At 40.6% G+C, this 17,069-nt stretch overlaps 2 protein-coding genes across 5 annotated transcripts in view; both read left to right on the top strand.

Moving 5' to 3' along the window:
- The window catches only part of LOC143270339 (phospholipase A2-like), an 80,483-nt gene that overhangs the window by 48,854 nt on the left and 14,560 nt on the right, over nucleotides 1-17,069 (top strand). The gene's annotated exons all lie outside the window — the stretch shown is intronic.
- On the top strand, nucleotides 349-15,360 carry LOC102904125 (phospholipase A2-like). Of its 4 annotated transcripts, none has more exons than XM_006998480.4 (5): nucleotides 349-498; nucleotides 1,995-2,111; nucleotides 4,993-5,149; nucleotides 5,971-6,098; nucleotides 15,176-15,360. In XM_006998480.4, exons 2-5 carry the CDS (start codon nucleotides 2,078-2,080, stop codon nucleotides 15,265-15,267), a joined length of 411 nt encoding a protein of 136 aa, XP_006998542.1. In that variant the 5' UTR covers nucleotides 349-498; nucleotides 1,995-2,077; the 3' UTR covers nucleotides 15,268-15,360. The 4 variants fall into 4 exon arrangements, with proteins under 4 accessions (XP_006998542.1, XP_076417512.1, XP_076417510.1 ...); XM_076561397.1 differs by having other exon boundaries at nucleotides 359-505; XM_076561395.1 differs by having other exon boundaries at nucleotides 367-505; nucleotides 1,931-2,111.

Genomic DNA, 17,069 nt, shown 5'->3' with positions numbered 1-17,069 from the left:
GCAGGATCACATCCTGTTGACCTTCCAGTCCTCACTGTGCCTAAACACACACCACAGGATAATTGTCCCTCTAAAGTACACAGCAGGATAACTTTTTAAACAAACAAAATAGAACACACCATCTTCTCTAACTTTCTCTATCATGGGACCCCATAGGTAAAGTCAGGTTAATCTCTGGTTTCCTGGTCAGCCAGATTTAGGAAAAATATTTCTCATTGGTTAAAGGCTGTGTGGTCTCGGTCTCTTTTATCCTTTAGTGAACAGCTGCCCAGTCCTCTGCCCTTCCACCCCTAACCCCATCTGCACTCATGTCCAAAGGTCAGGCCTGAGCCCTCCCAAGGTCAGTTCTGGTGAGCAATAGGTTCAGCTAGAGCTACCTGGGCAGATGCAGTGACCTCAAGTAGCTGGTAGTGAGTGTCCAGAGTCCTGCTGGAGGGATCAGAGATCTTTAGTGAGAAGACAAGCAACTCAAATCATCACCTACTGGTTGTTATCCAGGTAAGAAGTGAGTAGTGGGGGAGAAGAGGTACTAGGATGGTAAGTTTCAGGGTACATGACAGATGGTCAAATGCAGAGGCCAGAGGGATTTGGTCCAGCAGACATTGTTCACCAGCCACCATGTAGTTGCTGAGAACTGAACTCCTGTGCTCAAGAAGAGCAGAAAGTGCTCTTAAGTGCTGAGCCATCTCTCCAGCCCCTGCAATGTTTGGTTGTCAGCTTCACACACTGGATCGGGTGTGGGGCGTTTACCCACCAACCCCACTGTTCCCCAGAGTTTTCTTGAGTGCGAGAAGCAGGAAATATTAGAAGGATTTAGATTGCAGAGATAAACAGATAAAAAATAAAGGATAGCCTCAAGAGGGCCTGGAACCTTTTCAACGGGCCCTGTCTCTGCTCCAGGGTATTTATAGAGATGCTAAGGGGTGGAGCAAAAGACTTCCCCCAAGCACTGCCAAGTGCAGACCATCTCAGACACCTGCACTCAGGCCCGTGGTCCTAATCACCATCTATGCAGACCTGCTGGGTAAAGCCACGAGGAACCTGAAAACGGGTTCCCACAGTCTCGGGAGCCTCAGCTGAAGGATTGCCTGCATCATATTGGCCTGCAGGCAAATCTGTTTGGCATTTTCTTTCTTTCTTTTCATTTTTTAGATTTTAGTTTCTGGTTCTTTAAGATAGGGTTTCTTAGTCTATCCATGGCTGTCCTGGAACTCACTCTGTAGACCAGGTTGGCCTCAAAATCAGGTATTCCCTGCCTCTGCCTCCTGAGTGCTGACATTAAAGGTATGCACCACCACCACCATCTGCTACATTCCAGGTTCTTAAATGGAGTTTGAAAGCTGGTGAGATGCAGCGTATGATGCAAGCCCATATACCAGAGTTTGATTCCTTAAAGGTAGAAGGAGAGACCTGACTCCACAGAGTTATCCTCTGCCCTCCAGATATGATCACATGGGCTCTCTCTCTCTCTCTCTCTCTCTCTCTCTCTCTCTCTCTCTCTCTCTCTCTCTCTCTCTGTCTCTCTCTCCTCTGTATGTCTTCCTATCTTGTTCTCTCTCACCCACCAACCCACCCACCCACCCAAACCCACACATTAATTAATTAGTTAATTAGTTAAAGATTTAATTTGTAACTGGATCTATCTCAAAGGCTGTGTCATGTTCTTGGGACAGACTTTGCACTTAGTTTATACAGTTAACATGGAGGACTGTAGGGTCCAGGTACTCCTCCCAGGGACCACACATCACTATCAGCATCCCTCAAAACTGACTCTAGGAGCAATGTCTATATCTTCTTATGACCTCAAAGCACCCATGTGGGAGGGACTTGGACTTTTGCCGGTCACTGCACTTGACTTGGTTGGGGTGTTGAGCTATCCCTTTCTCTGTCTCTGTGACAGCACTGATTCAGGCTCTGTCACCATCTTCAGTAGATCTACAGGTTGGGACTGTGTGTGAGGGTGCACATATTCTACTTCTGTGCTACACACACAGGCCCCGTGTGCTGACTGGACACTGTCAGAGCACAGCTACAGGACTATAAAGAGAGAAGTCATTGAGTCCTCCTCTTGCTCAGGATGAAACTCCTTCTGCTGGTTTCTCTGCTCACAGGTAGGACCCTTGTCCCCTCCGAGTGCCCCCATCTCCCTTGTCTTCAATGCCTAGCCTCACTTGTCATGCCTCAAGTTCTGGTTTGGGGTTCCTGTTGGGGACTAGCAGCCTGTGGGTTGGAGTTCCATCCTCACCCCCTATCCACAACAGCTGGCACCTTCACGTCTGAACTCAAACAATCCCTTGGGAAAGTCCACTACATTCACCTACCCAAGCAAAGAAAGCCCCTTCTGCCTCTGACATAAGTCATGGGACCCATTTCCCGGGAACTTAGGTGTCCTGCAAATTGGATTTTCTTGTACTTTAAAAAAATATTTAATTTTATTTTATGTGTTTGAGTGTTTTACCTGCACATGTGTATCTGTGAACTGTGTGTGAGCAATGTCTACAGAGGCAAGAGGAGGGGTCTGATCCTCTGAACTAGGGTCATAGACAGTTGGGACACCCATGTGGGTGCTGGAACTGAGCCTGGGTCCTATGCAAGCTCAGCAAGTGCTCCTGAGTGCAGAGCCACCTCTCCAGCCCTGATGATTGTTTTATTTCCCTGATCTTATGATGTGGCTCAGGATGTCTTCCAACTCAACATTATGTCCAGACTTGAAAGCTTTCTGCCTCACCTTGCAAGTGTTAGGATTGCATACATGCCATACTTGCTTCTGCAACATTTTTTTCATGTTTTTCTAAACATGGTAACCATGGCTGTCCTGGAACACACTCTATAGACCAGGCTGGCTTTGATTCAGTTATCCACCTGCCTGTAGTTCCAGAGTGCTGGGATTACACACTGTGTATTCTGCTCTACCTGGATTCTCCTACATTTTAATGCTTGCTGCGGGCCGCAGGAATCTATCATAAGTACTCAGCTGGTTATGGCAAAGTCACTACCTGGAGGGATCATGGAATTCCTCTAGAGGAAGCCAAATCCCAAGGATTTTTTGTTGTTACTTGGCTTGTTATATATCAGCTGTCTTCTGTTATGAAAATCATATGTGCCTTCATAGTTTTCCCAATTGACTTTCCCCTAAGAAGGACTAACAGTGTAGACTGAGCACTCCCTGGACATACACATTCCAGGTATTTGGAGAACAGCCTCAGGAAAGGCTTTCTCTGGAATCAGATTATCTCCCTTAGCCACTTTCAAGGACTACAGGAAACACCACCCAGGTGGGTGCCCAACTTCCGAGGACTAACAATGACAACAGCCCACCTGCAAGTCTCCTGACTTAAATTCCACAAGGAGACACCGCCCAGGGGGGCACCCAACTTCCGAGGACTAACAATGATAACAGCCCACATGCAAGTCTCCTGACTTATGTTAAATTCCACAAGGGGATACCGATTAGCAGATGTGGATGTTAAGTAATAGTTTTACACAATTTAGCTCGGACCCTCCCTTTATATACTGGGACTTCCAGGGCATAGGGAGGAGAAGAGAAAAGAGAATGGAAGAACTAGATGGGTAAGAACTTGAAAGGAACGAACTGAGATGGGGAAGAACTAGATTGAAGGACTGAAAGAGAGGACTAGAGGAACGAGATGGAAGATGAGGAAGAGCCAGATGGGGAAGAACAAGATGAGGAAGAGCCAGATGAGAGAGAAAGAGATGAGAGAGGAGCTGATAGGAGAAAGAACTAGATAGATGAGAACCTAGAAAGGACAGAACTAGATGAAGGAATTAAGATAGAACCTAGAGGGGACAGTAGATAAATATAGAGAGAAATCAGGCAAGAAAGGAGCTAGACATGAGAACAGAACTGAAGCTGTGTATAAAGGATATTATGCCAGAGGAATTAAAGCAAGTGGACTATAGAGCTCAGTGTGCTGAGGTTATATTTCCTGAAAATAGTCCTTGCCATTAGTAGTTCTCTCTCCTGAGCCCCTGGGATGTATAATATTAATGTTGGTCCCTTTAATATTATACAAGAAATGATGACCAAGTATCCCACTGCAGACTGAATCCTGGCTTTTTTACCTACTCCTCAGCTGATGAACAGTTTGTTGTGTCAAATGCTGACATTACAATGATGATCTGACCATTATCCTTGTCTATGAGCTGTGCATGGCCACACAACAGATTCCTTCTAATTCTTCCAGTATAAAACAATCAGCATGTGTTGGATGCTTCTCTGGCTCAAGGTCTCAGCTAGAACTGTGATGAATCCCACTGCTGGCTAAGGCTAGGATTTCACCTAGGCTTGAGTAGGGGTGGGGCAGCTTTCAATCTCAAGAGGTGGTAGGATTGTTGGGTTATTGAACTAAGAGGTCAGTTTGTCCCTGGCTGCTGACTGGAGAGTGTTCTCAGTTCCTCAACACAGAGACCACAGGGCAGGTCACAGTGTGGTGGCTGTCTGTTCTGATGGTGAGAAATGAGAAAGAAGAAAGGCAAAAGGCAATGTCTATAGACCTTAGTCCTGGGGAGTCAGCCCTGCCGGTACAGTGGAGTACATTTATAATCCTAACACTGGGGAGGCTGAGGCCAGAGTGTTGCCACAGACGTTGGAGGCCACACTGGGTTACCAGGCAACTGTCTGTCTCAAACAAGTAGACAACTTCCTCTTAGGCCTGGTGAAATGAGTTTGATCTCTAAGACCTATGTAGTGGAGGGAGAAAACCCAACTCCCTAAAGCTGTGCTCTGACTTCCTAATGTGTAGCATGACATTTATGAGTGCTCCCAAGTGCTTGCTTTCACCTGTGTTGGAGCACGCACACACACACACACACACACACACACACACACACACACACACACACACACACCTGTATTCCCTGTTCTCTCGATGTAGCAGCTGTTAATAGTCCAGGAGGAAGCTAGCAGGCAGGCATCAGACCCCTGGTAAAGCCAGGTGAGATTGATGGAGTTGCTGTGCTTTCTTGTATCAGGTGCTACTGCACAGAGCATCAGCCCTCAGGCTGTGTGGCAGTTCGGCAATGTGTTCCATTGCAACCTTCTCAGGACTGGTACAGTCTCAGAGTACAGATTCTATGGCTGCTACTGTGGCGTGTATGGACTTGGCGATTCAGATGAAGACTTAGACAGGTGAGTGATCCACTTGGTGGGACACTGGAGTGTCTGCTGTGGTGTGGGGACAGGACATAAGCAGAGCATCTCATGAGGCATGAATAGGAGACATGCATATTCTGCAAACATCATATATGTGGTGCTGTTTATTATTATTTATTTTTCTTTCTTTGTTTTTTGTTTCCATAAAGAGGTTCTCTGTGTAGCCCTAGTTGTCCTTGAACTCTCTCTAGAGGCTATGCTGACCTTGAACTCAGAGATCTTACAGCTTCTGCCTCCTGAGTGCTGAGATTAAAGGTGGGCATCATCACCCACAGCATGTATTTCTCCTTCTGTCATGCAAAGAAATCAGTCCAAGAGGACACTGTATCTAGTGGTCCCTGAAAGCAGAATGTGTGAGGTGTTAGTAATGCTGCCCTTAGTCGCCAGACTAGGGCATGGCCAACCATCCCAGCTCCCATCAAAGTGTCAGCCTTGGCTATAAAAGTCATCAAAAGTACAGAATGTATAATTTCATTGTACTCCTGCAGCTTTGTTCAAAAATCACAAATCAATTTTTTGGAGACAGGGTCTCACTTATATATCCTGGCTGATCTCAAACTCAGAGATCCATCTGCCTCTGGCCCCTAAGTACTGAGAAATGGTAGAACCATCACACTTCACAGAAGTTGCTTTCAATAAATATATGCGTAATGGAAATCACAGATTCTTGAGCCTCAGGACCATTTCTTCTGGAACATCATGTTAAGTCATCCTCACATATTTGAGAAAGACTGCAAGTGAGAACTGATCTCCTGGAGGTCCATACTCCATCATCAGCTGTTCATTCCTCTCTGCAGGTGCTGCAGGACTCGTGACATCTGCCTTGCTCAGGTCAAGAACCTGGAAAACTGTGCATTCCTCATAAGAAATGCTCACACCAGCTCCTACTCATACTCATGTTCTGGGAATGAGGTCACCTGCAGTGGTAGGTTTACCCTATGGGAACTTCTTTATTCTGCTTAGTCCTGGGCATCTTTGCAAGGGGCAGAAGTAACAAGGACAGTGACCACTTAGCAGTCATTTACTTGGTCCCATTGGACATCACAACAACCTTATCAGGTAGATACTAAAAAATGGATGAGGTCTGATGAGTTAATCTGATTGATGTTTTTCAATAAAAAAGAAGAGTCACACAATGGGGTAAGAACCACAAGACCAGTGAACAAGGAATAGCCGCCAGTTGCTTCCTACCTCTTCTGTTCCTCCTTCCAAAAGGCTGAGATCCTCTCTCAGCCATGCCTTGCCACTTCCTGTGTCTATTCTGTTTAGAGTCCTCCAAACTTCTCTGGTTAGCTAGTGGCTAGCTCTGCCCTCTGACTCCAAGCAAGTTTTATTTGTTAGAACACAATCAAAATATCACATGATATTTCCTTCTTTTTGTCTAAACAAAAAGGAAAGGTTTTTTTTAAACTAACATAGTAAAACCTTATACAGTAAGTACACTAACTATATACAAATATATACAGGCAAGAATTACATTAACAATGTCCAGTCCATTTTCTTTTGCCTATTTGAGAAAAAATACTCTGTTATCTATCTTTTCTTGGTAAGTCCAAAGTGTTATACCTAATTAATTTTCTACCCTAACTTGCATTACCAACCCAAAACTATCTTTTTATGTCTCTCAACCTTATGCACTTTACATCTTTTTTTGTGAGGTGAATTTGTTAACAAGGAAAACTATAACTATAACTATCCAGTCTTCCACTCCATCAGAGACCTGAGAAGAAAATATTACCTGAGTAAACAGGAAGTGTAGAGCAAACAGCTAAGAAATGACAGAAACAGTCCTCCAAGGTTCCTCTTGTAACCTTGGGACCTCCATCTTCAGTCTACAGGCCTAGAATATCTGACAGAGTTTTCTGTGAAACAGGACTTTTAAAGGGCTGTCCTACCTTGTCTTTGCAAAGTTTGGCAGTCACTATCTTTTGTGTCCTGCTTGCCCAATTTGGACAGCATACTGTCAGCAGTCGAGGCAAAGGCAGCTTTGGGCCTAGTGGCTAAACTTTGTCATGAAGAAAGTAAACTCCATATGGAGCTTCTTCGATGCCTATCATCTTCTCTGAAGTAGATTGGTCCTGCCAGGAGCAGACATGTCTCATTGTCTCTTAAAAATTTATGTTATTGAAACATTTTAAATTCCATATTCAGTATCTCTGAAGTGTTTGAAGACCACCTGTTTGTCCAAAATATATCTCTGTTTGAATTCAAAACATACTTAACATGACTGCAAGTTTGATTGCAATAGAGGGCTAACTACTAACCTGTATTTCTTTATTATCCTAAAGAGTTTGTAATAATGACTTTCAAGGACTAGATATTTACATTACATTGTTAAATGAACTGTATAGGTATAATACTTTGAACAAGAATAGAAAGCTATGTACAACATACAATAACAAAAATAACCTTAAATTTGCATCATTATAAAAAGTCCACATCAATGTCAAATATTTAAAGCTAGTAGTTGCTTTTTTGGTTTAAAAGTAGACTCAATAATCTACATTTTTATTATATCATTTCTATATCCCATTTTCTTTTCAGCACAAGATCACTGAATCTAATCTCCTTTGTTGAGCTTTTTTCCTGACCATTACCAATAACAACTTGTGACCAACCCCCTAAATGATGACAAATATCTATAACCACCTGTCCCATCTCTTGGGAATGTTGGTGTCATGTTCTTAAAATTGCTTCCTATTTTCTGGGGATAATGGCATCTTTAGGGAAGCCTAAAAAATTGGGATAATTGTCAAGTCCTGGGAGAGATAGATGTATCATTTGTTGTCCAGTCTCTGTAAAATGGGAAAATGCAGGGCTTGTCTCAAGTCCTGGCTAGAGTAGTCTATGAGGCTGGACCATCTCACTCACCACCTTGAAATTGTCCTGAGCAGTTTTTAGTCCAAAGCTGATTTTTGTGTGGTGTTTATCAGCTTAGTGGTGTTATCACAATCCAGGTGGAATTGTCATTGTGGATCCCATCCTCCTTTTGGATACTTCAAAGATCACTGTTAGGCATGGTTATGGTTCACTGAAGAAAACTTAAACATTTTGAATGTCATATGTAGCACATCTCAAAGAGGTTAATGGATCATAATTTCTTATGTACATCCAGAGTACAAAAATTTACTACCTAGCTACATGATAGAGACTCAAAGCTGAAATAATATACAGGAAACTTGTTGAAGCCTTTTTCTAGAATTAGTTAGGACTGTATATGACCATTAATATCATGACGGTTTAAATATATATATTAATTGTATAATATTTAAGATAATATTTATACCTTGAGAAAATATTTAAAATAAAACCAAAGAATTATGAGATTAGTGACAATTAGTTATTCCCTTAAGTTTGCTTCTGTCCAATATCAAGTGGCTCTTCTGACATGAGATTTTTGGATTTTCCTTTTAACAAGTATGCTTGGGTTTAGAGAAGGAGAGAGCCATGCTCCAACTCCAAAGCCAGCTTGAATTTTTAATTGAACAGGGACTACAAAAAGACTATTTGCATTATATACTATAGAGAACAGCAGAAACAAACATTTGTTAAGATTTATAAAATTTTTTTCCATTTGGAAATGTGATATACATAAGGGCCAATTCAGTCTTTTTCTTGGGACATTTCCTCTGTATGATTTACCCTTTTTCTTCAGATGCTTCATTTGTCCAGTGATCTTCAGAATCCTTAGCTGGATGTCTTCATTCTTCTGGAAAAACAAAGACAAAACCCTGCCCCAACCCTAACTTTGGGGAGTTTCCCTTTTGGCAAGTTATACTGGATCAAATGAAAAGCATTTGTTAGTCTTATAAGTTAGTTTAGATTGAATGGTCACACTGTTTGATGAGCTATTACCTCTTCTAATCAAGAGATCTCTCTTGTTCAAATATAATCTTTATCAATTTTGATGGTATCCCTAGTTTTTATTCTCCAATGGAAATAAAAGCAAAGCCTCTTCCTCTACATAACACATATCCTGGTTTCATTCTGAGGTTAACACTTTAAAGTATACAAAATGGTTTAATTCAGCAGTTTTTTCTACTATCCAATGTCTCTCCATAGCTGTCATTCCATTCTCATTAACATTTAGAAAATTTAAGTTAATAAGGCATTGTGCAATGTATTTCTGCAGGTCATTATTACTACTTTCTTTTTATCAAGCATATCTTTTAGAGTTCACTTAGATCGTTCTATAACTGCTTGCCATGTAGGATAGTGTGGCATACCTGTAATATGTTTTATGTTTTCATATGCAAAAAACTGTTTCATTTTACTAGAGTCATATGCTGGAACATTGTCAGTCTTAATTTGTACAGATATTCCCATGATGGCCATAACTTCTAACAAATGTGTGATTACAGAATCAGCTTTTTCAGAACTCAAAGCAGTTGCCCTTTGAAATCCTGAATATGTATCAATGGTATGGTATACATATTTTAACTGTCCAAAATGAAATACATCCATTTTCAATTTTCATTTCTTTGAGTACCCTTTTGGTTAGTTATTGCAGATAGTAGAGTTTGGTATTTAAAAAAATAGTAGGATATTTTGCTATAATGTCCATGACTTGTTGCCAAGTGATGGAAAAAACCTTTTTCAAACCCTTGCTATTAACATGGTGTTTTTAAAGAAATTCTGAGGCTTCTAGCTCATTTACTACCAATAGTTGATCAATTTCATCATTATCTTGTGCTAGGATTCCTGGTGGACCTATGGTATATGATATGTACTATATATAAGGGATGATTTCTATTTCTGGTTATTTCTTGTAACTGAATAAAAAACAATGTCATTTCTGAATCATCTGGAATAAACTTAGCAATTTCAATAATGTAAAACAATTCTTTCTGCATATTGAGAGTCAGTAACTATATTAAGAGAATCTGGAAACCTATTAATACCATGAGAACAGCATATAATTCCGAGTTTTGAACAGAATCATAGGGACTTTGAGCTGCTTTATTTAAATTTCTTGATGTATAACCTGCTTTTCCTCAATTTTTTGGGCCAATATAAAATGTAGGGGCTATAGAAATTAGTGTTCCCTGTACAGTGTGAAGAAAGACCCAGCTGGCTGTCTTTACAAACTGAATTATCTTACTTTTGGGATATTTATTGCTAATCTTTCCCAAAAAATTAGTGCATGCTCTTTGCCAATGTTCATTTTCTGTCCATAAAAAGGAAATTTCCACATTAATAAAAAGGTACTATAATTTCTGATGGGTCTATTCCTGCTAATTGACAAAGCCTCAATTTTCCTTTTAAAGTCAACTCCGAAACCTTTTCTATATAAGTCTTTAATGTTTTACTCTGTTTGTGTGCTAAAAATATCCATTCTAAGGTATTATATGTTCTCTGTATTAAACTTCCTATTGGAGAATGCAGAGAAGATTGAATAACCAGAGTATAATCAAGGTCTGGATCTAAATGATCCACATGTGCATCCTGTAACTTGTTTTCTGCCAAAGCCAATTCTCTCTCAGCCTCAGCTGACAATTTTCTTGGACTATTTACATCCTTGTCACCTTGTCAGGTTTGAAATAAATTACTTAGTTCTTGAGTTGTTAATCCAATTATGGCTGTAGCCAGGTAATGTCTCCCAGCAAATTTTGAAAGTCATTAAAGTCCACAATTGATCTCTCCTGATTTGTACCTTTTGGGGTTGAATTGTTTTGTAATCCTATTTTATATCCTAGGTAATTAATAGAGTCTCCTCTTTGTATTTTTTTGGGAGTAATCTGTAATCCCCAACAAGGCAAAATTTTCATTACTTCTTCAAACATTTTCTCTACGGTATTGTCATTTGAATCGGCTAGTAAGGCATCATCCATATAATGGTAAATTATAGATTGAGGAAACTGATTATGAATAATTTCCAATGCCTGTCATCCAAAATATTGGCACAGGGTAGGGCTGTTTAATATCCCTTTTGGGAGAACTTTCCACTGATATCTTTTAATGGGCTGAGAATTATTATAAGTAGTCAATGTGAAGGCAAAATTTTCTCTATTCTGTTCTTGTAAAGGTATAGTGAAGAAACAGTCTTTTAAGTCAATCAGTATAATAGACCATCATTGAGTTAACAGAGAAGGCAAAGGAATTCCAGGCTGTAGAGAGCCTATCTGCTGAATTACTTAATTTTTGGCTCTCAAATCTATTAGCATTCTCCATTTTCCAGATTTTTTTTTCTTAATGGCAAATATAAGAGATTCCAAGGGCTAGTTGATTCTTCAGTATGTTGAGTATGTATCTGCTCCTGTACCAGCTGTTCCAAGGCCTGCAATTTTTACAATGTCAAAGGCCATTGGTCCACCCAGATAGCTTTGTTTAGTATTTCAAAGGTAGGGATGTTGGTAACTTTGAAAGGTCAGCATTTTTTTTGTGCCCTGTTTATGAACAACCTGAATGGTCAGTGACTGTTCTTCATAATGCTTTTTAATATTTGTCTCAGAAACATTTGTTAGTTTATGATTTGTTTCCGTGATTGGAGGAATGTTAATCTGGATATTCCATTGCTGTAACAAATCACATCCCCATAAATTTCTTGCTATGTTGGCCAATTTTGTCTCTAATTTTCCCCTCTGTCCTTCTGTCCTTCTACATTTGACACATCTTGACTTTATTTTACCCGAGATAAAGTTACAATCCCAAAAGCTGAACATTTACATCCTGAAGAGGCCAATTTAGATGCCAAGATTTTGGTGTCATTATTATATCTGCCCCAGTGTCTACAAGACCCTCAATTACAATGTCACTTATTTATATTTTTTAACTTTGGTCTTTGATCATTTATAGAAGTTTGCCAAAATATTTGCTTTATGATTTTTCCTGAAATGTTTGCTTTATCTTCTAAAGCTGTTATTTAATCCAGAGCAGCATGATTTTTTTTTTACAACAGGCATTATTTCCTTAAAAGGCTCTGGGGAAGACTTTCCACAAGGTGATAGGGAATGATAGGGAATGACTAAACCAAATTTGACATGGGGGCCTTCAAGAGCCCTGCCACAAGATGTTTCCCAATGGCAAAGGGTTACTTTGTCTGTGCCTTGTTGATTTGCTTTCGTTGTTCCTGGTTCTGCCTTTGCTCCATCTTCTCCATAGTCCAGAAGTCAGAGGCTTTCTGTTTGGATTATTCCTAGAAAAATCATTGTTTCTAGGAATGCCCTGTCTACAATCCCCTTTTAGATAACTTCGTTTAGCACAATTAAAACATCTGACATTTTGATTATTCTTCAAGCCTCTAGAAATCACCTCTCCTATCCAAACATCAACATGGTTATAAGATTCAATATTGATTGTATCTCTAATCCATTCTTCTATGGGTGTTGGTCTTGCCTTTAAAGGCCTAATTACTCTTTTGCATTGTAAATTAGCATTTTCAAACTCAAAGATTCAATTATTATTTATCTAGCTTATGGATTTGGTATCATTCTATGTACAGATGAAGTCAATTCTTGTAAAAAGTTAGTGAACCTTTCTTTTGGGCCCTGTATAACTTTAGTAGTAAATGACACAGTTTTCTTTCCAAGTTCTTCAACTCTGTCCCAAGCATTCAAAGCTGTTTATGGCATAGAGCCAAGATATAGTTGTCATATATAGACTGCCTTTATACAACATCATAATTGCCCTGTCCAAGCAGCTGGTCTTAGAAAATTTCCATACCTCTATCCCTACTTTGTTGTTCAATGGCCTTAGCCTCATCTTCCCACCAGGTCCTCCACTGTATTTGAGGATCAGATTCCAATACTGTTAGAACCAAGTCTTTCCATTTTTGTGGGATAATTCTGTTACTATTTGACCATGAATTTTACATCTGCCTCAGAAAAGGAGAATACATATCATATGAGACTATCTCTTTCTTAAATCTCCTCAAATCTAACATTTGCACAGGAATCCAGTCAGCTCTGACACAGCCTTGGGGATTCCTGTCATTTGACAGTTGTTCCCATTTGGAACATTTGGAATTAAGGTTGAGTTTTTGATAACCTTGGGCTGTTCCTACCTAATTTCATAATGTGATGGTAACATTGGTTCTCCCTTAAATTCCTCTGTCTTTGTCTGAATATCTCTATAATCTGTTTTAATGAATTTTTCTAAGGCTTCTACTTATCACCCAAAATTGCATTAGTTACTTTACTAAGTATTTTTAAGGCTTGCATATTATCATCCAATTTCTGATATTTAGCATTGATATCAACTAACATTTTTAGGGATAAAAGAATAATTACCAAGCTGATAATGCTTATAATTAACATTATGTAAATCACAGCTAAGTTAATGATCCCCTCATTTAATTCTTCCATTTTTAAACCATTCATGGTGGAGTCATACAGAGGCCTAACTCCCTCCATCATAATAGTGTTTCCTATTTTTTAACATCGGAAAAACTCTCTCTTTCTTTAACTAATTCCCCCCTTTAGAAAGTCCCAGGTGTCTCACCTGGAGTGTGAGGCTAAGATTGCAGCAGGTGCAACTCCCACAAACAGCTCTGACAGATGCCCGTGGCTGCAAAGCCGTGGGCAAGCGGCTGTTTCGTGAATTCATGCCCCCAAATTTGAACACCACTTGATGTGTTAATCTAATTAATCTTTATCAATCAAAAACCAGGAGTCAAATATTGGGGCAAGAACCTGAAAGATGAGGGAACAGGGAGCAGCCCCCAGTTGCTTCCTTCCTCTCCCATTCCTTCATCCCAAAGGGTTGAACTCCTTTCTCTGTCTCACCTCACCACTTCCTGACCTCTCTGTCTACAGTCCCCCAAATCTATTGTCAGCAGTGGCTAGCTCCACCTTCTGACTCAAAGCAAGCTTTATTTGTCAGAACACAATCAGAAAAAATCACAAAACAGAGGTCCCTGATGGGGAAGATGAGGAAGCCTGGGCCAGATGTCCAAGGTCAACTGCTTAGAAGTGATGGCACTTGGTGCTGGATCAATCATTTATATCATTCCAATGCCTTTTAAAAACATTAAAAGTTTTTATATAGTTGTGAGTGAGGTATGCCTGTGCAATTCACACCTGTGGATCTCTGAAGGAATCTGTACTCACCTTCAACCATGTGAGTCTTAGGATGGAACTCGAGTTTAGACTTTGCAGCAAGTGCCTTTATTCCCTGAGCCATCTTGCCTGCCCAAAGCCTCTCCTATTAGCTGCTGTGTTATACTGATTCCATACTGACTAAACAATTAAGAGCTGAGTCATTGACTATGAGTCAGATACTGGACTAAACACCTATGCAGGGGAAGATTTATCATTCCCATTTTACAGATGAGGAATCAGAGGTCTGGGAATCAACTCCTGGAGTACTTGCCTAGCATGCACAGAGCCATGGTTTACAACTCCAGAACCCATAAATTGAGTGTGGTAGTGCACACCTGTAATCCCAGCATTTGAGAGGTGGATGCAGGAGGATTGTCATAAATCATGTAATTTTAGAAGTGTTAGATGATACTTGTAGTTTTCCAGGTTTTAGGATCAAATACATGTGTTTATTGATTTTTATGTACAGGAATGAGTTGGCATCCCGTGTCCTCTTCAGGCACTCTCCACCATGACTTTAGAGCCTGGGTCTCTCTCTAAACATGACACTCACCTTTAGTTAGCCTGACTGACAAACAAGCTTTGGCTATACATGCTCCTCACTTTCCAATAGAGTTACAGATGCCCCAACCACACTTTGCTTTTTACATGGTCTCTGGGCATCCTAGGTCAGGCCCTCATGATTGTATGTCAACCACTTTTACCAACTGTGCCTTCTCCACAGCTCACAATATCTAATGTTCTTATTACAAGTTTGTTCCAGAAATTTGGACAACTCAATGTCCTTTTGTGTGTTTGTCTCTTTTTTAAAATTTATTTTATTAGGAATTTTTTTTATTCATTAGTGTTTTGTCTCTTAACCCCAAGTCTTCATCTATGGGAGGTCCACCACTTTCTTTTTGTTGCAAATTGTTGGGAGCAGGGTCATGGGCTCCACTCAACTTTCTTTCTTGTTTCTCTCCAGATAAAAACAACCCTTGTGAAGCCTTCATCTGCAACTGTGACCGCCAGGCTGCCATCTGCTTCTCCAAGCAGATCAATGACATTCACTGTTAGACTTTTCACCTCAGTGACTGCTACACCATCCCTGCCTGCCTGGTTGTGTTCACTATGCACTGTGCCCTCTAATAAATCACATATTGAAAGAGCTATGCATTGCTGATTGTATTCTCTGTCTACCAAACATAACTAGAACCTCAAAGAATATCATTCTGACTATCCTTGCAAACTGAAGTATAATGGGAAATATACTTCCAGAAAGCATGCACCTTGAAGTGTCATTTATGAGCCCAGCCATGCCTTTTTCCTCATCATTCTGGGAGGCAAGGCAGAGGAAGGCAGATTTCTTGAGGTCAAGGCAAACCTGGTGTCAAAAGCAAGTTACAGGACAGCCAGGACTATTACACAAATCCTGTCTTGGAAACCAAACAAAGAAGAAGGAGGAGGAGGAGGAGGAGGAAGAGGAGGAGGAGGAGGAGGAGGAGGAGGAGAAGCAGAAGCAGAATCAGCAGCAGGAGCCAGTCTGAGATACATAGCAGTGTGGGAGGACTGCTGTGGAATATTGTCTTAAGACATGTTACATTTGATTATGCTGTGGAACATTTGTTTAAATGATGTAAAAATTTATTGCATTCTTTTATGTTGCATTTGTTTAACTCTATCAAGCTGTGTTACTTTAACTGTATAAATCACCTGATTGGTCTAATAAAGTGCTGAATGGCCAATAGTGAGGCAGGGAAAGGATAGGTGGGGCTGGCAGGCTGAGAGAATTAATAGGAGCACATATCTCCAGAGATGAAGTAGGAAGAAGAAAAGGAGGAGAGGACCATGAAAAGGGCCAGCACCTAGCTACACAGCAAGCCATGGAATAAGAAATAAGAAAGGTGTACTGAAACAGAGAAAGATACTAAAATAGAGGAAACTCAGAGGCAAAAGACAGAGAGGTTAATATAAGCCAGGAAAAGCTAGCTATAAATAAGCCATGCTAAGGTTGGGCGTTCATGAGAAAGAATAAGCCTCCCTGTGTTTATTGGAGAGCTAGGAAGTGAGTCCCAATAAAGAGCCAAAAGATTGAAAGAGTAAAACAGCTCCAGGGGACAGAAAAGGAGAAGGGGAGGGGAGAGATGAGGCAGGGATAGTGACAGGAAAGAGGGAGGGATGGGAAGGAAAGAAAAGACAGAGGTGACAAGGGAGAGAAGAAGGATGCAGTGTCACGTGGGCACTAAAGGAACATCTTGGCCCTAAATATCCTGGACTCAAAGTGCTTCTGCTGTGTGATCATTCTAGGAATTGGGATATAGGAAAGCAGCCTGGACTGACTGTAAATGACCCGAAGACAGGATTACGTCCTGGTGACCTTCCAGTCTTCACAGTGCCTAAACACACGCCACAGGATAATTGTCCCTGTAAATTGCACAGCAGTCTAACTTTTTGATCAAGCAAAAGAGAACACTTTGTTTCCTCTACCTTTCAATATCACCTGACCCCATAGGTAAAGCCAGGTTAATCTCTGGTTCCCTGGTTCTTTTTGTTTGTTTCCACACAAGGATTCTCTGTTAGCCCTAGGTTTCCTGGAACACTTTCAGGATACCATGCTGACCTCAAACTCAGAGATCCAGCTGCATTAGCCTCCCAAGTACTGAGATTAATGGTGGACACCACCACAACCCACAGAAGTTGCTTTCCATAAATATATGTTTAATAGAATACACAGATTCAGATGTCTCAGGACAATTTCTTCTGGAACATCATGTTTAATTTATCCTCACATGTTTGAGAAAGACTGCAGATGAGAACTGACCTCCTGTGGGTCCATACTCCTCCCTCAGCTGTTTCTTCCTCTCTCCAGGTGCTGCCAG

This window comes from Peromyscus maniculatus, chromosome 23, assembly GCF_049852395.1.
Source record: "Peromyscus maniculatus bairdii isolate BWxNUB_F1_BW_parent chromosome 23, HU_Pman_BW_mat_3.1, whole genome shotgun sequence".
Taxonomy (NCBI): domain Eukaryota; kingdom Metazoa; phylum Chordata; class Mammalia; order Rodentia; family Cricetidae; genus Peromyscus; species Peromyscus maniculatus.
The sequence above is the reverse complement of the archived record's forward strand: the minus strand, read 5'-3'. Positions and strand labels throughout refer to the sequence as shown.

What these genes read in the sequence shown, in the direction of transcription:
- LOC102904125 (XM_006998480.4), top strand. Translation starts at nt 2,078, where the DNA reads ATGAAACTCCTTCTGCTGGTTTCTCTGCTCACAG. An exon ending in TCAGATGAAGACTTAGACAG is followed by an intron (nt 5,150 to 5,970) that starts GTGAGTGATCCA and finishes TCCTCTCTGCAG; the next exon opens with GTGCTGCAGGACTCGTGACA. An exon ending in GAATGAGGTCACCTGCAGTG is followed by an intron (nt 6,099 to 15,175) that starts GTAGGTTTACCC and finishes GTTTCTCTCCAG; the next exon opens with ATAAAAACAACCCTTGTGAA.